General features: G+C 43.3%; 1 protein-coding gene across 3 annotated transcripts in view; it reads right to left on the bottom strand.

The window, feature by feature from the left end:
- dnah5l (dynein, axonemal, heavy chain 5 like) overlaps window positions 1-20,434 on the bottom strand; it is a 60,981-nt gene that overhangs the window by 13,946 nt on the left and 26,601 nt on the right. For all 3 annotated transcript variants that reach the window (XM_051385707.1, XM_051385708.1, XM_051385709.1), the window contains 29 exons: window positions 20,250-20,357; window positions 19,336-19,523; window positions 18,785-18,979; window positions 15,566-15,700; window positions 15,037-15,094; window positions 14,631-14,762; window positions 14,240-14,457; window positions 13,461-13,595; window positions 13,134-13,310; window positions 12,588-12,677; window positions 12,301-12,435; window positions 8,826-8,927; window positions 8,504-8,671; window positions 8,213-8,419; window positions 7,291-7,383; window positions 6,693-6,929; window positions 6,269-6,334; window positions 5,614-5,754; window positions 5,369-5,500; window positions 5,163-5,273; window positions 4,849-5,003; window positions 4,396-4,517; window positions 3,663-3,892; window positions 3,101-3,259; window positions 2,868-3,024; window positions 2,264-2,409; window positions 1,226-1,360; window positions 877-978; window positions 669-782 (listed from right to left, as the gene is read on the bottom strand). In XM_051385707.1, the coding sequence (XP_051241667.1) occupies window positions 669-782; window positions 877-978; window positions 1,226-1,360; window positions 2,264-2,409; window positions 2,868-3,024; window positions 3,101-3,259; window positions 3,663-3,892; window positions 4,396-4,517; window positions 4,849-5,003; window positions 5,163-5,273; window positions 5,369-5,500; window positions 5,614-5,754; window positions 6,269-6,334; window positions 6,693-6,929; window positions 7,291-7,383; window positions 8,213-8,419; window positions 8,504-8,671; window positions 8,826-8,927; window positions 12,301-12,435; window positions 12,588-12,677; window positions 13,134-13,310; window positions 13,461-13,595; window positions 14,240-14,457; window positions 14,631-14,762; window positions 15,037-15,094; window positions 15,566-15,700; window positions 18,785-18,979; window positions 19,336-19,523; window positions 20,250-20,357 (4,148 nt within the window). The remainder of the gene's footprint in view (window positions 1-668; window positions 783-876; window positions 979-1,225; window positions 1,361-2,263; window positions 2,410-2,867; window positions 3,025-3,100; window positions 3,260-3,662; window positions 3,893-4,395; window positions 4,518-4,848; window positions 5,004-5,162; window positions 5,274-5,368; window positions 5,501-5,613; window positions 5,755-6,268; window positions 6,335-6,692; window positions 6,930-7,290; window positions 7,384-8,212; window positions 8,420-8,503; window positions 8,672-8,825; window positions 8,928-12,300; window positions 12,436-12,587; window positions 12,678-13,133; window positions 13,311-13,460; window positions 13,596-14,239; window positions 14,458-14,630; window positions 14,763-15,036; window positions 15,095-15,565; window positions 15,701-18,784; window positions 18,980-19,335; window positions 19,524-20,249; window positions 20,358-20,434) is intronic.

Below are 20,434 nucleotides of genomic sequence, written 5' to 3'. Positions count from 1 at the left end.
AGAGAAGGTTTTCCAGCTCTAAACACAGACGACCAATGGCAGCTTTACTGATCCACAGCGAGCAGGCATGTAACACACACTCACACACACACACACACACACACATAGTTTTAATAAAGCAGATGATAGCTGCAGTGGGATGAGATGAGAAGGGAGTGTGTGTGTGTGTGTGTGTGTGTGTGTGCCCGTGTGTGTGGTTTTCATCCACAGTGCCTAACAACATTGTTTATTTGAGACAATTATTATAATTTAATTAAAGTATTATTTATTTCAGGAAACTAAATATACAGAAGGAAAAAAAAACTGAAATTACCTTTTAGAGCTCCCCCTAAATTTCTCACTCCACCAACTCTTGGATAATCCGAAAAAGGTCAGAGAGGTGAAAGCCTGTGACGGCACCCACCTGTCAATCAACGCCCTCAATTATGTATAACTTTAATCCTTAATGTAAAGTAGTAAGTAATGTAAAGCTGGACCGTTTAATATGGGGCCTTATGGAGACTAACTCACTGCTGGAGCCAGCCTCTAGTGTCTGTTAGAGGAACTGGGCAGGTTTTGTTACTTTGGTGTTGGATTAATTAACAGCCACAGCGGTTGCTGCTTGATTTAGAGTCATGACTCTTGAGTGTGTGTGTGTGTGTGTGTGTATGTGTATGAGTATGAGACACCTTGCTGAAGTTGAGCAGCATGCTGAGGAAGCCGGAGTTCTGCATCAGCTTCATGGCCTCGGCCCACGAAGGTCGCGGACAAGGCCGTTCGGGGTCAGCCGTCACCGTGTCGATCTGAGACAGAACAAAGTGAGACTGATGAATAAACAATAGCAAAGTGTCGTCACGACATCAATGTGAATATGTGAGACCGGGCGAGAATCGCGACCTTCCTCTGGAACAGCAGCAGAACGACATCCATGATCCTCATGATGAGATGAGGAGGCTTCTGCAGCTTCCTCACGGTGGCGATGTCTGCTGGTTTAATGGTCTGTAGACACACAAAGAAAGGTTTAGATACTTATAAAGAGTATAAAGTACTTTCCTGGTTTCTCATTTCTACTGTTAATAATGAAAAATTGTATATGTTATATAAAATATAACGCTGACACGTAAATTCTGTATGTGTGCTGTAAAATTTAAGTCTACAATGCTCAGATGTGAACACTTCTTCACTTGCTGCGCATAGTAGTGTGTGTGTGTGTGTGTGTGTGTGTGAGTGAGAGATAGAGAGAGACCTGTAATGCAGCCTCAGCAGCCTCCAGTGCTGGTTTTGCAGCTTCCAGTTTGGATTCTGCTACTGTTTTATCAGCTTCAATCTCATCGACAATGAGCTGAGCTTTATCCTTCACCTTCTGCACCTGCTGCTTCACCTGGACAGAGAGAGTGCAAAGTAATTAAAGCTATCAAATAAATGTGAAATACTCAAGTAAAGTACCTCAAAATTAGACTTATGTACAGAGCTTGAGTAAATGTACTTAGTTACACTGAAATAAGATTAAAATTTTTACTGCAAATGTATATCAGTTTCAAATATCGGGTATTTCCTTAATTACTAATAAGGTAAGGAGAGCTGGCTCAGTAGTGGGCACAGAGCTGGACTCTCTGGTGAGAGTGGCAGAGAGAAGGACCCTGGACAAACTGCTGTCCATACTGGACAACTCCCTCTACCCTCTACACAACACCTTCACCAGGCAGAGGAGTATGTTCAGTGGCAGACTGCGGTCCCAATCCAGCTCCACCAACAGACTCAAAAACTCTTTCGTCCCCCATCAGACTGCCCTCAACAGCCCTCAGTAGAGGCAGGGAGGACAATTTCTACCTCCATTTGAACTGTTTTACTTCCATTTGCACTCCACTCCATTTGGACTGTTGACTGTAGCTACTGTTAATTATATATATATATATATATATTTTTTTTTTTTTTTTTTTTTTTTTTTTTTTATATTTTATCTTTTATTTTTTTTTTTTTTTTTATTTTATTCTTAAGGTTAGGGTTTTTAATTTTAGTTTAATGTATGTTTAATGTATGTAATGTATGTTTTGTATTTTGTATGCTACTGGATACTTGAATTTCCCTCGGGATAAATAAAGTATCTATCTAATCTAATCTAATAATCAGAATCTGTAAAACCAAATCGATATCAATAAACAAACTACCTCCAGCACTGCCTTGTTGTAAAAGACGAATGATTCAGAAACAACCCAATGTTTTGCCCCACTAACGGTAAAGATATAAGAATAAGGACATTGTCTCTCTATGTGTGCTGTCCGACCTTTTCAGCTGCCTGAGCTTTCACTGTGACCTCCTGCAGGACTCCGTCTGCCCTCTGGGAGGCGACAGCGAGCTCCTGTTCCTTCACCACCAGCTCCTCAGAGAGCTGAGACACCGACTGCTCCGCCTCCATCAGTTTACACAGACCTGCATAAAAAATAGATAGATAGATAGATAGATAGATAGATAGATAGATAGATAGATAGATAGATAGATAGATAGATAGATAGATAGATAGATAGATAGATAGATAGATAGATAGACTCTGTGGGTACACCAAGCTAAAGCCAATGCTGTCTAACACACTACAGGGAGTAGGTATGCACAATATGGGTTGTCTGACATCACTGTTGTTAACAACACACAACAGTTCTGACTCTTCAAATATTCATACATCATTCAGTAAAGTTCATATTCAAAATAAATTATTATTATCAACTGATAATTAAATTATCCCGATAATTCATAATAATATAAATTTCCCATTATCGGTGGATAATTTATGTGCCCTGATAATTATTGTGCATCCCTAAAACAAACATAGCAATGTTATTTATCACCCTTTTGCTTTCAGACACAGCCTTGGTAGGAACTGTGAGCATTACCTGTCTTCATGCGCTCAGCCAGCGTGCCGACATGAGCGATCTTCTCAGCGTAGATGATCTTGTAGCTGTCGATGAAGGACAGGTAGGATTTGGGTGTCACAAACGTCTGGCGGCGGAAACGCTCAAAATACTCAGTGCATTTCTCTGCCACCAGATCCTGCAGGGAAGGAGGTCACGTGATGAGTCAGCTAAACATGTTGACAATGCACACCTGATCACACGGCGAGCACTACCTGGAAGGTTCCCATGGTAACCACCACGCTCCGCTTCACGTCGTCTGAGCAGCGGAGGTCCTGGTACTGAGACAGGAAGTGATCCGACACGGCCACCAGGGCGTCCCGAGGCCAGCGCTGGAACCAGTCCACTGTGCAGCCCGATATCAGGCCTGGAAACTGTTCAGGTCAAAGGTCAAAGTCAGGTATTACTGCAGTACACAGTGTTAATCTTTCCTTATGTCAGGTGAGATACAGCACAACTCAACTTTATTTATAGAGCTTCATATAAGAAAACCAAGGAATAAAATATTGCACGGCTAAAAATGAAGAAAGGTTTAAGTTTGATGAAAAAAAGTGTTTCACCTACCTTTTACCTTGTTAAAATGAGAAAGTACAATATAAATCAGAATCTAAAATCACTCCCAAATTTGTGACATTAGTTTCAATCTGTTTTGTAAGATCACCAAGCATTGACTGCAGTTCAGTTAGAAAGAGCAATTCAAACAATTGAGAATCGTCAGCGTAAAAATGGTGACTGACATTGGTGGTGATACAGCTGAACTCTCAGTCTGCGGCTCACCTTTAAGGCACGAGTACGAAATTTTTCCCCAACAGGCGAGAAGCAAAGGACGACGTGGAGGTTGCTCCGCACTCGGGACAGGAAGAAGTCGTAGAGGTTTTCTGAGGTCGGAGGTCGGCGAGGGTGCTGTCGCTTCATGACAGGAATTAGATCCTGAGTGATGTCATCAAGCTCATCACGAGCAAATAGATTTGAAACTTCACCGCTCGCCAGGACGTTGTTCATGTATTCTGGTGAGGAGAGGAGATTTCAGTCAGTTCATTTTCACACAAGACAACATTTGCAAGGAAAACAGACCGCTAAAGTGAGACAACTACTGGGCAGATGTCCATTAAAGTTCCACTCCAGATATGTTTTGAAGTATACTCTGCTACGATGTCACGTGTGTTTTCACTTCACACTATTACATATTAGATAGTGGAAGGAAGCTCCAGGATCTGGTTTACGTCCAAAAACTGAACACTCTACTATGTTTGCTGTCAAAACTTTGACTATGCTCTTTGTGCTGACCATCCGCTCTGCATCGGAGGTTTCAGGTTTCTTTGTGAATGTTTCGTACGTACTCAGATTTCAGAAGAGGAATGTGAAAACTGCACAGATCAGAGGAGGAACACTTAGGATTTTAATGACTACATGGCCTGTTCTCTAGAGCCAACCTCAGGACAAACTGCAGTTTTAGCTCCACTACAAGTCTTGCTACAAATATAAAAATGGATAAACAGGCGTCCGCTACCAAGGAAGGCTTCATCTTTAATGTCGTTGTCAGTGAAGAGGAATGTGACTCCTTTTCCCTGTTGACCAGCGATACGATACAGAGTCTTCAGATCCTCCAGCAGGTTACTGCTGCTGTACGACCTGCAGGACATACACACACACACACACACACACGCACACACACACACACACACACACACACACACACACACACACACTCAAGAGTCATGACTCTCAATCAAGCAGCAACCGCTGTGGCTGTTAATTAATCCAACACCGAAGTTGAAACATTAACTTTTTAGTCATAAAACTTTTTTCATCCCCTGGATCAATAACTGCAGCTGCTGACAGTAGCTCACATACTTGTGTATGGACAGTATGTACACACTTTCGTACAGACTGAACGTAATCCTCTCCTCTATCATCAAAGTCACAAACAAGTAAAATCCAAATATTGTGTCGTGTTCCAGACCTGGTCAGTGTGATCTGGAAGGTTTGGTATCCCGCGATGAACGACGCCAACCTTGTCAGACTCTGCTTCCCCGACCCTCCGACCCCGACCAGCAGGGCATTCCCCTGCGGTGTCCGTAGGATCCGTGAGATCCGCATCAGGTGGGTCATTGCATCCTGCCATCGAACCAAACAGAGAGGGTTGTTCACCAAAGTTAAAGTAATTAAAGTGCGAATGTTGCTTGTCCTCTGGTGTGTTAGCTACTGACTGATAACTCCCTCCATAAATAAAGTCCAGTGTTTTTAATATTGAGGGGAGGAAGTGGCAGTCATTACCTTGAAGAAGACAAGGTCCATGGCTCCGCCCCTCACCGCCTCATTGTACTGCTGCTGGAAAACAGACAGCCGCTCCGCCAGAGCATCCATTGACGGGATTGGCTCATACATCTGTCAATCATACCAATATTTTACAGCACTGAAACCTCAGAAGGACATCACACATGACAAACGCTATAGCAGTAGGACAGAATTGAGTTGAGGACCTTCGGAGCCTCCAGCTCGGTATCTTCAGGTTCGTCCCCCGTCGCCTCCGGAGCTTCACGCAGGAAATCCACGAAGCAGCTGTCCCACTGAGCATGCTCAGTGAGAGCTCTCCCATGATCTTCCACTGTGATCTGAAGACAAGAGGGTCAGATGAAGTTAGGAACATGTAGTCACTATACCAATGGTGTGTTGTAAGAAATAACTAAATAACAGATGTACACAGTATGTAGTAAACCCCACACACCTTCTCCATGATACTGTTGAAGGTTTGTCTGTCGCTGCTGTCAATGAATCGGTCTGCGATCACTCTGCAACATTCATGATGGAAGAGAGCAGAGAGGAGCTCGGAGCTCTGACACACCTCAGACTTCACTGTCAGGATCCCCTGAAATACAACACCACACATACTGAGACGTATTCTGATAATGAATGATCTAATTATTAAGACTGATAACTCTGACTGAAGAAAAACAAATTAATAGTTCCATAAAGAACAACAATAAAACAGTTGTACTCATTCTCTCCCAAAGTAGAAACACTGAAGGAAAAAAGAAGCTAGCCAAAAGCTTTACTGGGGATGCCAAGGCCTTCTTGATTTTAAGGGGGGTAAGAAAACAAGAACAAAAAGAAAAAAACACAGAAAATAATCTGCTCATAATTCATACAAATCTCTGGTTTTACACAAACTTCCTGCAGTTACTGAGTTCACTGTTTCATTGTACAGTTTATCAGCTGTTCTCTGCTGTTATTATTCAATAATATAAAATATACAAAAATGTACTCAATGATAGAAAAGGGTCCCCCTAATGAAAAAGGTTGGGAACCACTGGTCTGTCTGGAAGTGTTCAGTCGTTCAGTCGTTCAGACATGTTCAGTTTGCTCATTCAGAGTTAAAGTACCTGCCAGATTCTGCTGAGGTCTCTCAGATTGAAGATGTAGTGAAACTTTGCAGGAGATGGTAACATCTGAGGACACAGAGGAAAGAAGAATTCACACACAAACCAGTTATTTCTGGAAACATAAACCGACTTCTCTGTCAGAGAGAACTTTTTATTATTAGGCCACTGAGTGTCATTTGTAGGGAAAATAAATTCAGACAGGGTTAGCAGAAGAAGTAAGTTGGTCTCAGAAAAAGTGTCCTGCTGGGATATACATCAGGCCTTCAAAATAAAAGCTGCATCAACTGTTTTTATAACGTAATACAGAATTTCTTATATTCTTCATTTTTATTTCTTTTTTTTCCCCAAAAGAAGTAAAAAACATTTTTTTGTTGAAATGAAAAAAGAACAACAGAAAAACAACAACTATATATGAATATGTTACCTTCGCCTTCACAGCCTGCCACATCCGTCTGGTGGTGGGCACGAGGGCGGCTGCGAGGTTGCAGACCTCGGCGGGGAAACCTCTCTCTGGGCAGAAGTACCCCTGAGCCACAGTGCCGAAGATCTTGTCAATGGAGGAGTTGGAGGGCAGTGTGCAGTTAAAGATGGAGAACTGCCTCTTCAGGCGCTGAGGGATGTCGTTTCGACCTCCGCCCGGGTGTATCATGGCTGCCACCAGCTATTAAAGGTTATCACACTTTTTATTCACACTGCTGTTCAGGTTTTAGAAAGAAAGGGCAGACGTTCGAGGCATCATCTAGCTCTAATATTGTTTATGGTTAATTTAGTTCGATGATGTTCAGAGGGGTGTCATTCTGACCAGGACTATTACAGAAATACAGGGATGAAAGCACTAGAAAAAGCTCAGCAGGAGATCTTTGAGTTAAGACTATTTGTGCAACATACATAACTGGTTAAAAAAAAAGGTTAAAATGGAGCTCTCTGTTCAATGTAATAAGTGTGATTTGGAGACAAAAGTATGATTACTGAGACAGAATCTTCAGACAGTAACTCGCTCATTTGTTGCCTCCAGTTGTTACCTGAACATCCACCACAGTGATGAACTCTCCTGGACGATCCAAACTGTAGAAACCTCCCTGCTCCATCAGCTGACGGACAATCTCATTGGTTATCTGAAGGAGACGGGGAGGGGGGATGTCAACAATCTGATTGGCTTTGTGCATATTCAGATAAGTACAAAAACACACTGGTTGTGCAAATCTGAAAGGAAGAGAGAGTAAGAAGAAATCAGATAATTTCCACCGTTCCATGTTCAGTGCCAAATAGCACAACTTTTAATCGTTAAAGTCTGTAGATTGCACTGACCAAGTTAATCCGATAAATTAACTAGCAGGTATTTGTTCCAATACAATGCAAAAAATCACCTAAAATGACCACTTTGGGGAAAGGGTCCAAGAGGCATTTTTTCTTGCCTGATCATGATGTGTCTTGGGGGCAGTGTTACTGCTTGTGCCCAAAAATAATATAATTGGTCATCTGGAAGCACAGGCATAGGTATCAATACTCTTATAATTAATTTAAAGGTTCCATATGTAAGATTATTATTATTTTTCTGCATTATCACTATCATCATTTTTTATCGCCAGTAAGTGAATGGGTTGTAGTGTAGCTTGGTTCCTCTGCTGCCTGTGGACTGATTTCTATGTGTTTCTATGTAGGGATGAGGGTCCAACACAAAGTCCAAAGTCAAAGCTAACATTACTGCAAATCTTGTGGAAGACCTTTAACATCATTGGTTATCTGAGTAGTAAATAGAATAAGATCAGATTCCATTCCATATTTCTTGGAATGATTAAAAATAAAATACAGGTGGATTCACTTTTTGATTTCATGTCAAAGAATTAAAAAAAAACGTATAATTAAAATGAAAAATAAAAACAAAACAGAAAGAGCAGGGAAATGAAAAAGAAGTTGACCAATCAGAGGGATGCTGAAGCCAACCTGGTCACCCCATTCGTTGATAATGGGCATGTTGATGTCGTCTACAAACACGGTCATCCTGCGCCCGGCCGGCGGCCCGTATGTGGCGCCCATTCGTTTATCGATGTAGCTCTCGATGGTTCTCTGGAACATGCTGGGCAGGGTGGCCGACGAGAAATTCAACGTCTTACTAAGGTGGTTCTCTGGGTCGAGCTTACTGGTGTAGCCCTGCAGTGGAACCAGAGAGGAAAAAAATTAGCATTAGCATTTTTAAAGTGAATGAGGAATCCCCCAAATTCTTAAGTGTCTCACTTTAATCATGACGGTCTTCGCAGTTCCCTGCTCTCCGATCAGTAACACAGCCTTCCTCTGCTTTATGATAGTCTGCATCAGGAAGTCCGTCCTAACGTTGTCTACGTTGGGAACCAGGATGGATGAGTAGTCTGGGATGTGGTCTTTGGGGTAGACATACTCTGGGACCTGCATAATAATAATAATAATAATAATATAAATACAAAAAGACTACCAGAACTTAATTATATGATTGATATCTCCCTTCTCACTAAAGCACTACAGAAAAACAGATACAGAATATGCAGAAAAAACTGAAGGAGAAAGTTTAGCGTCTGCAGACCTTGTTGGACCAGTGGTCCCACTGTCCCTGCTCGTTGACGGTGAACTCAAAGATGGTCTGGTCATCCTGAGTGTGTGGCAAGTCCAAAGACGAGCTGTGGCGCTTTAAACAGACACACAACGACAAACACGACGTGTTAGAGGATTCCCTACACCCAATATGGGCAAAGGCGTATTAAAAAGGTCCAGTGTGCAACATTTGGGAGGAAATGCAACATAATATTGTTTTATAGATTTTATCTATAGTGGGAATGGGTCCTCTTCGACTGTAATTTCACCACTAGATGCCACTGACATTTAGGTTATTTTTGCAAGGAAAGCACACAACTAAAAGCAATCAAACCAGATTTAGCACAAAAAGCTCATTTGCATCTGTTGTCCCTGGGCAGGTAAACAAAAACAACCACAGAACATTCAATACATAAAACAGCACAACACATAAAAGTCCATCAGTGCTAGATAACAAATAGAATCAATATGACAAATTAATACAACAAGGCGAACATTGGTGGGGACAGTGTGTGGTGACTGCAGCCAGAGCCTGAGACTGACCAGCAACGGTAACCCAGAGTTTTCTGTTGTACATAATGGGTCCCCAGCATTTAGAAACTGCCTAATCAGTCATTGGTGTGAATGTTCAGACTGTCGAATAAATGGAGTGAAGCCTGCAAGCTAGTTCAGGCAGGTCAACTCGAGCTGCGCTGATTACACACATGACATGCCTTATTCCATAATCACTAACCAAGCGCTCCCTTCCAATATGGCGGTCTATTTAAACTGCACAATTTCCCAGCTCTCCCTCTGCTCTGTCAATGCCGCTGTTGCCCTGCATCCGTATTGCTGCTGCTGCGCTGTAAGCTTTCTCAGTTATTGATTAATCTGACCGTTTTTGTAAATGTGACTGTCATCCTACCTTTCGGCTTTATGGTCACTATGTCGCGGAGAGTGAGTCTCGGTCTGAGGGGAAAATATTGGCGTCATCCCCGACACCCAAACTCAGTCTGCTGAGGCCGCATCACCCACACACGACTCCCCTGCGGGCCCGTGCACCGCATGTTGGAAGAGCTGTATGCTCGCTACATCTCAGTTCTATTCGGCCTTAACCATGAAGAGCTCTTCAGTTGCCTCTCGGTTCAAGAGAGCTCCGCTGATGTCCAGGACTTGGGTTTAAACGCTGCTAATCAAACACCACATCTCCCCTGCCGACCATGTTCCTCAAAGATCGAGGAGATCTGATCCTGGTCCCGATACTGAAGAATCATTCTGTCTCTTTGATGTGGAATCCGCAGTGTCATCAATTAATTCCCTGGAAACAACGCGTTTTCATTGGCCCGTAATATAACTACCAGGGCCATCTTCTGCTACCTGTGAGACTGCGCAACCTGTCCGCTGCCTGCTGACGTCAAACCCCACAGGATTGTCGTCCCAGCTCCAACAATGGGCTCTGGGTTCCTGCACCCCTGCAGTAGAGATTCCTGACTCCCTCAGTAGTCAAATTCTAACAGGTAATCTGTTTCTCACTCAGCAATTAATAAAATAATACATTCGTATGAACAAATCCCTATTGACAGGCTTAAAGCTTAAGGAAGTAATAGAGAAATAGATGGGGAAGGAAATTTAAAAAATACTGACATGGTTGCTTTTTACATTTTCCAGTTTTAGAGTGATGTTTGGGTAGTGATATTTCTCTTTTAGTGGACAAAATAATAAAAATAAATAAATGAATTAAAAAAGAAAAAAAGAAAAAAGAAAATAAAAAATTGACACACATTATGTTCAGTTAACTCAGCTTTAGTTTAAAACTGTTAGTTTTAGTCGCTAAACCGCTTGATGCATAATCACAAACATTTTTTAACAACTTCCCTATGTTCAAGAGATGCTCTGCAAGGACTGGCAAATCTCAGCCGCAGTTAAAATCTGGCAGAAGCCGTTCTTGACAGAAGCGGTTTGCTGGATTCTCTACACATTTGCAAACTCTGTTTCGTCTTGTATCTTCTAGATGATTTTCTAGTAGTTGACCTATCCTCGTCCCTGCCAGCCCACAGTATCTCTACAGTCAGAAGCTTTTCCAGGAGTTAGGAGTACCGCTTTCCAAAGAAACTGTAGACCCTTCTATGCGGTTGGGATTTCTTGGTATAACCCTTGATAGTGTGCTCATGCAATCCTTCTATTCCGCTGCTCCTCAGTGGCTTTAAACGCCGCATCCTCAAGGCAAACGATAAGACTCCTCACACAATTCACTGGTGCATTAAGTGTTTTCATTTATATTGATGTTATGTTGGAAGAAGTTCTGTTAATGGCTTTTACGTGTTTCTCAGGGGTGAATATGCATGCAGATCTCATCTTAAGGCACTCAAATTTCATTGCTATGACACTACATCTTGTCCTTTCTCTTCTATGATGAAATCCCTGCATCATCGCTCCAACCCATCGGTTGGCTCCCTTGTTCATTGTCGTTGGTTGCAACCCATGGCGAGATCCCGGTTCTGCTTAAGCTGTGTGATATCTGCTGAGCTGTGGCCTAACGCGAGCACTATCCCTTCACTATCTAAGATTGGCACAGCTACAACTGCAGCTGTCCATCTGCCCGCATCAACCAATCTACCAAGGCTAATGTCAGGCTCCACAAAAACGGATTTTGACCATGGAAAACCCATGAGCTCCTGCTCCCCTTACTGCACTTAAAATATTTATCTGCTGACACCCCAACTGTTCGAGGCAGGCGACCACCCATCTAGAGCCGAAGGGTCTGTCCTAGGTTTCTGCCTCTTAAAAGGCAGTTTTTCCTTGCCCCTTCGCCAAGTGATTGCTCATAGTGGTACTATTGGGTCTCTGTAAATGTTGTAATGTTATAATGTTATAATGTTATAAGGAGTTCGGTCTAGACCTTCTCTATTTGAAAGTGTCCTGAGATAACTTGTGTTATGAATTGGTGCTATACAAATTGAATTGATTAATTATATATTTGCATATCAGGTGGTTGCTGGGTTTAGAGTATCTATATCTTTGCTATATGGGTAATGTTCCCGCATAATACTTTGCTAAGTAGTATATTCCCTCATGGCTTGAGGTGCTCATAGGGAATGGGCACACAGCAAAACCCACACATAGCAGTTCACTAGATAGTGTATTCCGCTGGGCCAAGGTGTGGGCCAAGGTATTTGCGCATCACTCCCCAATATGTAAACATATCTGCGGGGAGTGATGAGGTCGGAGCCTAGACGCCAAAATCTAAATATGCTGTACTGCTTAATAAACATTCCAAACGTGAGTTGGCTGACTGAAATAAACATGGCTAACATGACAACTCTCCAAAAGTGAGACCAAAACCTCTCCATCTCCATCTGGTGGCTGAATGCAGTATCAAGTTCATAATGAATCAAAATCAACCCACCATGAGTTAAATATGGCCTCTTCCGGTATTTAAACTGTGTAAACAAATATATAAAATCAAACAATCACATTCTCACACACACCTTTAGGAAGGCCTCCATCTTGGCTCGGTCGTCCAGCTCTAGCACTGCTCCGAGAGACCACATCACCGCAAACACAAACAGTCGACCCACGTCACCATGACAACCCAGCTTCTCCTCCGTCGCCGGGAGCAAACCCTGATCGCACAAATTATGAAAAATATACACAAAGACCTGTGAACTAGGACACATCCGGACAAGTATTAAAGAGGAGGAATTAGGAAATGTCAGTATGTTTACCGAGTCCTTTTCTAAAGACGGTCAGAGCAACAAAGACAACTGTGTCGTACCTGCAGCAGGTCAATAGTCTGTCTGATGTACATACACTCCAGCACTTGCATCTTAGGAGACACAGCAGTGGACACAAAGTCCAACAAGTCCTGTAGGAGAAACAGAAAAATTCACACATTTCACATTTATAAAAACAGTCCCTAACAGCGCCAACGTAAAAGTACAAGAGCTAAAGCTAATGATTCAATCGAATAAGCTGTGAATTGTTTATACTGGCGACTCATTTGACAGAGACCAATTTATTAATTGGCACTTTAAAAGGAAAACATGTTTTAATAACCTTTTGAGGGGGTCGCAGTGACTTAAATTTGAGGTGTATAATTTTGAGATGGTGGGAGAGGACAGAGAACAGTGGGGGGGAAATTATTGGACCGGGTGTCAAGTATCGAGGGAAATGCAGACATGTTTAAATAATTATACGTTTATTAACAGTATTTATTGGAATTTATATATGTGTATGTATATTTTTCCTTTTGTTAAACAAATAAAAAGAAAATAGAAATTAAAAGAAATCAATGGCTGCCTGGACGGACTGTCGTCCTCACCTGGTAGCAGCAGTCGAAGCAGAGCTTCAGGGCGTCGACCTGCTGCTCAGGTAGCTTCTGTAACCAGGCCTGCAGGATGGGACTCCAGCCGAGCACCGAGGAGCTCATGAACACCATCCCGTTCCTGGATACCGTGGCTGGGGAGGCGTTGTCGATGTTGTGGGGCTCAAAGACAATCTGGAGGCAGGACACAAAGGACCCGGATTCAGTTTAGATCCGTATGACAGTGCTGTTGGATTAAGTTAAAGTCCTCACAACACTGGACTGTGAAATATTCAAGTGAAATATGAAACAAGACAGACAGACAGGTGGTTGCTGTGATTTCACCTTGCAGCAGGGAGCCATGGGGATTCGGTCTCCGTTCGCCAGCGTCAGGGTTTTGTTGTCGTCCAGAACTGAGTTCAGGTTCTCAATCCAGATGGCATCCACGGGACCATCCAGCACGATCCAGATATATTCCCCCTGACACACACACACACACACACACACACACACACACACACACACAGATTAAGTCATAAACCTTTAATAAAAATACATTTTTAAAGAAGAAAACAATTTTGCAAGTCTGTGTTCTGAGTTAGAGCAACTTGGAAAGATTTTTTAAAAATGTTTTGATCTGCATCTGGTGAAATTTGACCCTATAATTCTGCAAAGACAAGGAGTTTAACTGTAAAAGTATACACCCCTAAAGAGTAACTAAACTCCCAAACCACTTTTTTTAGCTATAAAACTTCTGTATAAGAGTATCTTTTAGTAGTGTTGTTTATTGATTCTTGAAACATATTTGAATTCTACATATTGTGCTATAAAAGTGAACAGTGACCGCCCTCCACTGTTTGAAACCCGGCTATTCCAATTGAATTTTGCTATTGGCTGATCACTTATCACCCCGACCTTTCTACAATTTTTATAATTTACTGGAAGACAGGGAGCTAGCATTTAGGGGGTAGTTACAGGTTTTAGTTGTCATGGTACATGGAACTGTTCCAATGTTCAGAAAAGGGTGAGTAAAGCTCTATGAATGGTTGGCCTCTTTGGTTTGGTTTTTCTTTGGTTTACATTTCTCTACATTTGTTCATTCATTCATCTGTGCATGCACCAACCTTCTTGGCTTTCAGAGTCTTCCTCCACAGAGTCGAAAAGACACCGTCAGTCCAGTCGTTGGTGGTGACGTCCAGTGTTCCAAACATCTGCGATGCGGTGATCGCTTTGGGGTTCATCCTCATCTCCCGGTGGGGGGAGCCGCACTCTGACATGGCCTTCATCAGTGTGTGAATGCAGGCCGTCTTCCCCGCACCGCTAGGACCCAATGTCATCATACCTGCATGAGCACATGACAGCTGCACTAACTTCTATACTGAGGACGTTTAACGAGAGACACAAAGTCCACAGTCAAAGCTAATATTACTGCAAAGCATGTCGAATATATTTAGATATTGTACTTTTAGCTGGCTTTTGGACATTTGATTGCTTGCTAACTGTAATGATCTGTACCATGTCGGACTCGCTGCGTCTCATAGAGCTGAACCAGTTTGAGGATCCAGGGGGGATGAGGGATAAGACCAGCCTGCTGAGCCTGACTGAAGATTGAGGACTCCAAGTCTGGATACCCGGCTTTATCCAGAACTACAAACAGACAAAGAGGATGAGTTAAATAAAACTAGTCTTTAAGACATATTCAGTATTAAGTTTATTTAGCCTTGTACTTCACTACTGACAGATAAAGACCATAGCAGTCACTCCGTGGTTGAACGTAGTCTAACATATTACCTTGCCAAAACCGCTCTGATTACTGTAGAAACTCTACACTTTGTTTGAATCAACAGAAGGATGTTCTGGATTACATTTGATGACCGTGTTAGTGTTTCAGTGGGTTATGTAGTGAGAGACAGAAACCTACCAATACCGGGGAACAGATCATTGATCAGACTCATGAAGAGAGGCTCGTCCTCATCAACCTAAAGAGATACAGAATCCATGTTACTGTTATGAAATGTATAAAGCATCAGTTCAGTTGTTCGTGTAAGATGGAAATCTTTAATACACTAATGTAAATGTCCCAGCATGTTTCGTTGACAAATTAAAAAGGAAAAACCTGGATAAATAAGTGCAGACGACTGTAGATGCTTGATGTAGAAAAGTCATATGGTCAACAAGTTGGCAAACACCTATGGGAGATTTTGGACTGACGTGTTGTTGACACCAACCACCAACATCACAGCACCAAATGAGGGAATATCTTTTGGAAGAATTTTTGCGTTCATCCTTCCAGTAGAGTTCCAGAGACTTAAAAAGTCAGTGCCGAGGTGCATTGAAGCTGTTGCTTTAGCTTGGTTTTTCCTTTTAAATTTGTCACCTGCCTGCATTGTAGTTATATATATATATTGCCCCATCTCTCCATAGTGTATGCCAGTACAAAACAAACAAACCAGTTTGGAGAGATTCATGTCCCTCAGGACCCTCATCACCACAGTCTTCTCTGGTTCTGATGGGTTGGATCGCTTCACGGCTCCCAGTGTCCTCAAAACCGACAAAATGTTCCTCAGACCAAAATCATAATGGACCTGGTGTAAAAACATATCATAAAGTCTAATATAAAAATAAATACTTTTTGCAAGCTGAATATTTAGAGACAAAAACTATGATTTTGATTGAGTTTGTTTGTAAGTAAAACAGCAAAATCACACCCAAAAGGAGAGGAGACAAGGAAACACACACACACACACACACACACACATATATATATATATATATATATATATCTCAGCTTATTATATCTCAAAGCTGATACACAGTACAGCAACAGGAATCCTAGAAATGCTTGGATACAAGATGGGCTCAAACCATAACAGGCAGCATCCACCATGGAGAATTAGATTAGAGGCCAAGATAAGGGCAACACGGAGAGAAGTTAGCCAGCTAGCAGAGCTACAGAAGGGCAACATGGTGAATAAAGGGGCACCCAGGAAATACACCAAGTTCTCCATACCTGAAGCACTCGAAACTGCCAAACAGAGACTAACAGCACTGGCCACCCGGTTGAAGAGATACACCAAGGAGGCAGAGGCCAGGAGAATAAACAAGCTGTTCTCCACTGAACCAGCCAAGGTGTACTCTCAGTGGCAGGGAGGAAATAACAACAGGCCAGACCCACCAAGAGCTGAGGTGGAAGAATACTGGAAGGCCATATGGGAAAAAGAGGCATCACACAAGCCAGATGCCAAATGGCTAGTGGACCTAAGAGCAGACCACAGCAACCTCCCAGAACAAGAACCAGTAACCATCTCAATGGCAGACATCCAAGAAAGAGTGTCAAAGATGAAGAGCTGGACAGCACCAGGCCCCGATATGATCCATGCCTACTGGCTGAAGAAGCTAACAGCACTCCATGAACGCCTAGCAGCACAGATGAACCAGTTGCAAAGGGATGGGTCCCACCCAGAGTGGCTAACCCAGGAGAGGACGGTCCAAATCCTGAAGGACCCTAAGAAGGGACCCATCCCATCCAACTACCGGCCAATAATCTGTCTCTCCACAACATGGAAGGCCCTATCAGGCATCATCGCGGCTAAGATGAGTAAGCACGTAGCTTAATACATGAGCGGGGCTCAGAAGGGAATTGGTAGCAACACCAGAGGAGCCAAGCACCAGCTACTGGTCGATAGAGCAGTCGCCCAAGACTGTAAGAGCAGGAAGACCAACTTGTGTACCACCTGGATCGACTACAAGAAAGCTTACGACTCAATGCCCCACTCGTGGATACTGGAATGTCTGGAACTGTATAAGATCAACAGGAACCTAAGGGCCTTCATCCAGAACTCGATGGGAATGTGGAAGACAACCCTAGAAGCCGACTCAAAGCCAATTGCCCAAGTCAACATCAAATGCGGCATATACCAAGGAGATGCGCTATCACCACTGCTGTTCTGCATAGGCCTGAACCCCCTCAGTCAGATCATCACAAAGAGTGGTTACGGGTACCAATTCCGAAGTGGAGCAACAATTAGCCACCTGCTCTACATGGATGACATCAAGCTGCAGGAATGAGCGAGAAATCAACTCGCTGATCCACACCACCAGGATCTACAGCAACGACATAGGGATGTCATTCGGATTGGAGTGCGGCCGGATGGTCTCAAAGAGAGGCAAGATGATCAGAACTGAAGGGGTTGACCTTCCAGAGGGCAACATAGGTGATATCCAAGACAGCTACAAGTACCTTGGTTTCCCACAGGCTAATGCTAACCATGAGGAAGTCACAAGGAAGTCAACCACAACCAAATACCTCCAGAGAGTAAGCCAGGTCCTGAAAAGTCAGCTGAATGGCAGGAACAAGATCCAAGCCATCAACATGTATGCACTACCAGTCATCAGATACCCTGCTGGGATCATAAGCTGGCCAAAGGAGGAGATAGAAGTCACAGATATCAAGACAAGAAAGCTCCTCACCATGCACGGAGGGTTTCACCCCAAATCCAGCACCCTGAGACTGTACGCTAAGCGGAAAGAGGGAGGCCGAGGACTAGTGAGCATCAAGGCCACTATCCAGGATGAAACATCAAAAATCCAAGAGTACATCAGAAAAATGGCCACAAAGGATGAACTGCTAAGTGAATGTCTCAGGCAACAGAAACCCGATAAGAGTGCAGAGGAAGAGGAGCAGACAACCTGGAGGGACAAGCCCCTACATGGCATGGACCACCGCCAAATTGAAGAAGTGGCTGATATCGAGAAGACCTACCAATGGCTGGAAAAGGCTGGACTCAGAGACAGCACAGAGGCACTGATCATGGCAGCACAAGAACAGGCCCTAGGTACAAGAGCCATAGAGGCCAAGATCTACAAGAGTAGATCTGACCCAAGGTGCAGACTATGCAAAGATGCCTCTGAGACACATAGTAGCAGGGTGTAAGATGCTAGCCGGTTCAGCGTACATGGAGAGACACAACCAAGTGGCTGGAATAGTGTACAGGAACATCTGTACCCAGTATGGAACAGAAGAACCCAAATCCCAATGGGCCGCACCACAGAAGGTGGCTGAGAACAACAGGGCCAAGGTGCTGTGGGACTTCAGCTTCCAGACTGACAAACAGGTCCTGGCCAACCAACCGGACATAGTGGTGGTAGACAAGGAGCGGAAGAAAGCGGTGGTGATAGATGTGGCCATACCAGCCAACATCAGAAAGAAGGAACACGAAAACGTTGAAAAGTACCAAGGGTTGAAAGAGCTGGAGCAGATGTGGAAGGTCAAGGCGAGCGTGATCCCTGTGGTAGTAGGAGCACTCAGGGCAGTGACTCCCAAACTGGGGGAGTGGCTCCAACAGATCCCAGGAACAACATCAGAAGCCTCAGTCCAGAAGAGCGCAGTCCTAGGAACAGCTAAGATACTGCGCAGAACCCTCAAACTCCCAGGCCTCTGGTAGAGGACCCGAGCTTGAGGATGACACACAGATACCACCCCAAGAGGGTGAGAGGGAAGTTTTTTATATATATATATATGTATATATATATATATATATATATATATATTTATATATATTTAACTACAATATAGAGCTTGAATGAACATTAGCAGGAGAAGATTTAAAAATGACATTTTAAAGAAAAAAAATTTGAAAGCAGTATCAATATCATTATAGTCTTCAGACCTGTTTAGAGAGCTGCTCCTCACACAGTTTGTAGAGGGTGTAGAACTTCCTGCTGAGGACCTGGTTGTCACGGAAACCTGCACTGGCCAGTTTGACCCTCATGATGATGGCTCGGTCCGGGACCATCATGGCTACTGTGCGAAACTGAATCTTCAGATTCTCAGGCAGCTCCTGACGACCGGCGTAACCGGGGTTCTGGTGGACAGAGAAGTTACTGGTAAAGTCTGGAACCTTGTGGTTGGTTTGGAGGTGGATCAGCTCTCCAACTCTGGTTCTGCAGTAGTTTGGTTTCTGGAACTCTGACTGGTTCTAAGACATCCCTATCCCAACTCTGGATGGGAAATAGTTCAGTCTTTGAACCCTCAGACTGTTTGCTCTGGTGTGTTCTAGTTTTGATTTTATTGGATATTTCTGAAGCTCAGAAATTGATTGTCAGCACATGAGCCATTTCACCATGAACAGTCATTTTTCTGTGAATGAACAATAGCAAAAAAAACTCTAAAGCACAAGCCCCTCATGCAGGATCATTCATTAGGTCAGAGCTCACTTACCATGGTGAGGAAGATGCCAAACTCAGGGTCCATGTCAACTATGTCTCCGTCGGTGAAGACAAACTGTTTCTTCTTGTTCTTTTTACACTGCAGAACGATGTAGATTTGTTGGGCAGCAACGGAGAGGACGGGTAGCTCGATGCGGTTAAACTCATCAAAGCAGCCCCAGGCTCCAGACTGGGCCAGACCTGCAGAGACACACAACAATAAACTGATGGCACTTTGCTACACTGGCTATATCCCAGCATTCTTTGGATTAGTATTGAGAGAGGTAGGTATCTGATAAGGTGGATTTTGGTCTTTGAACTTTAAAAGTTGATGATCACTCAGGACAGACTGCAGTTGCCATCATCAAAGGTCAACATGAACATATTTGGGCACTCAAATTTGTTCATGACCCAATACCATGAGACAGTATCAGGTCTTGTGCATGTCCATGTAACAAGTAGGTCATAAGTTTGTCCATGACACTTTTCTTGGAGCAAGAGGTCTTTAGGAAGATCTGTCCCCTCAAACACCAGAGACCAGTGGACCAACCTGAAGTGGACTGGTCCCAGTCTGTGTTCGTTTCTGTGTCAGGGTTACGTGTGTAATAAACACAGGCTAAATATTTAGGCAGTCAATTAGTTTCGGGGCTAAGTTGTTTTGGGCTGGGGTCCAACCTCTGGTCCTCTCCAATTCTGAACTGTTTTGAATGTGCAGGTCCATCCCAGGGTTTGGTAAGAATGTCACAGGTCCTTTTTGGATTGGTCACAACCTTCTAGACCAGTGAACACCTCTTCTACTGTATATTACTGTATAACTCAAATATGACTGTTTGAGGTGAATCCATCAGCAGGTACTAAATACAGAAGAAGGTTTCCAGTAACTGCCATTTTTACTGCACTAGGGTAATCACACACACATTCACACACCTTTGTAGATGCGTCCAAGTCCTCTGTAGTCCATCTGGTCCGAACAGTTGAAAACAACCACGTATTTCCCCAGGCAGCGACCCATGTCTTTAGTGGTCTCTGTCTTACCTGGAAACACACAGAATTAGAGTAACAAATCAATATAAGAATATTTCAGTTGTCACTAGAGACCAGTACAGTGAGTA

This window comes from Dicentrarchus labrax, unplaced genomic scaffold (genome assembly GCF_905237075.1).
Source record: "Dicentrarchus labrax unplaced genomic scaffold, dlabrax2021, whole genome shotgun sequence".
Classification (NCBI taxonomy): Eukaryota; Metazoa; Chordata; class Actinopteri; family Moronidae; genus Dicentrarchus; species Dicentrarchus labrax.
This window is presented reverse-complemented; position numbering and strand designations above follow the sequence as displayed.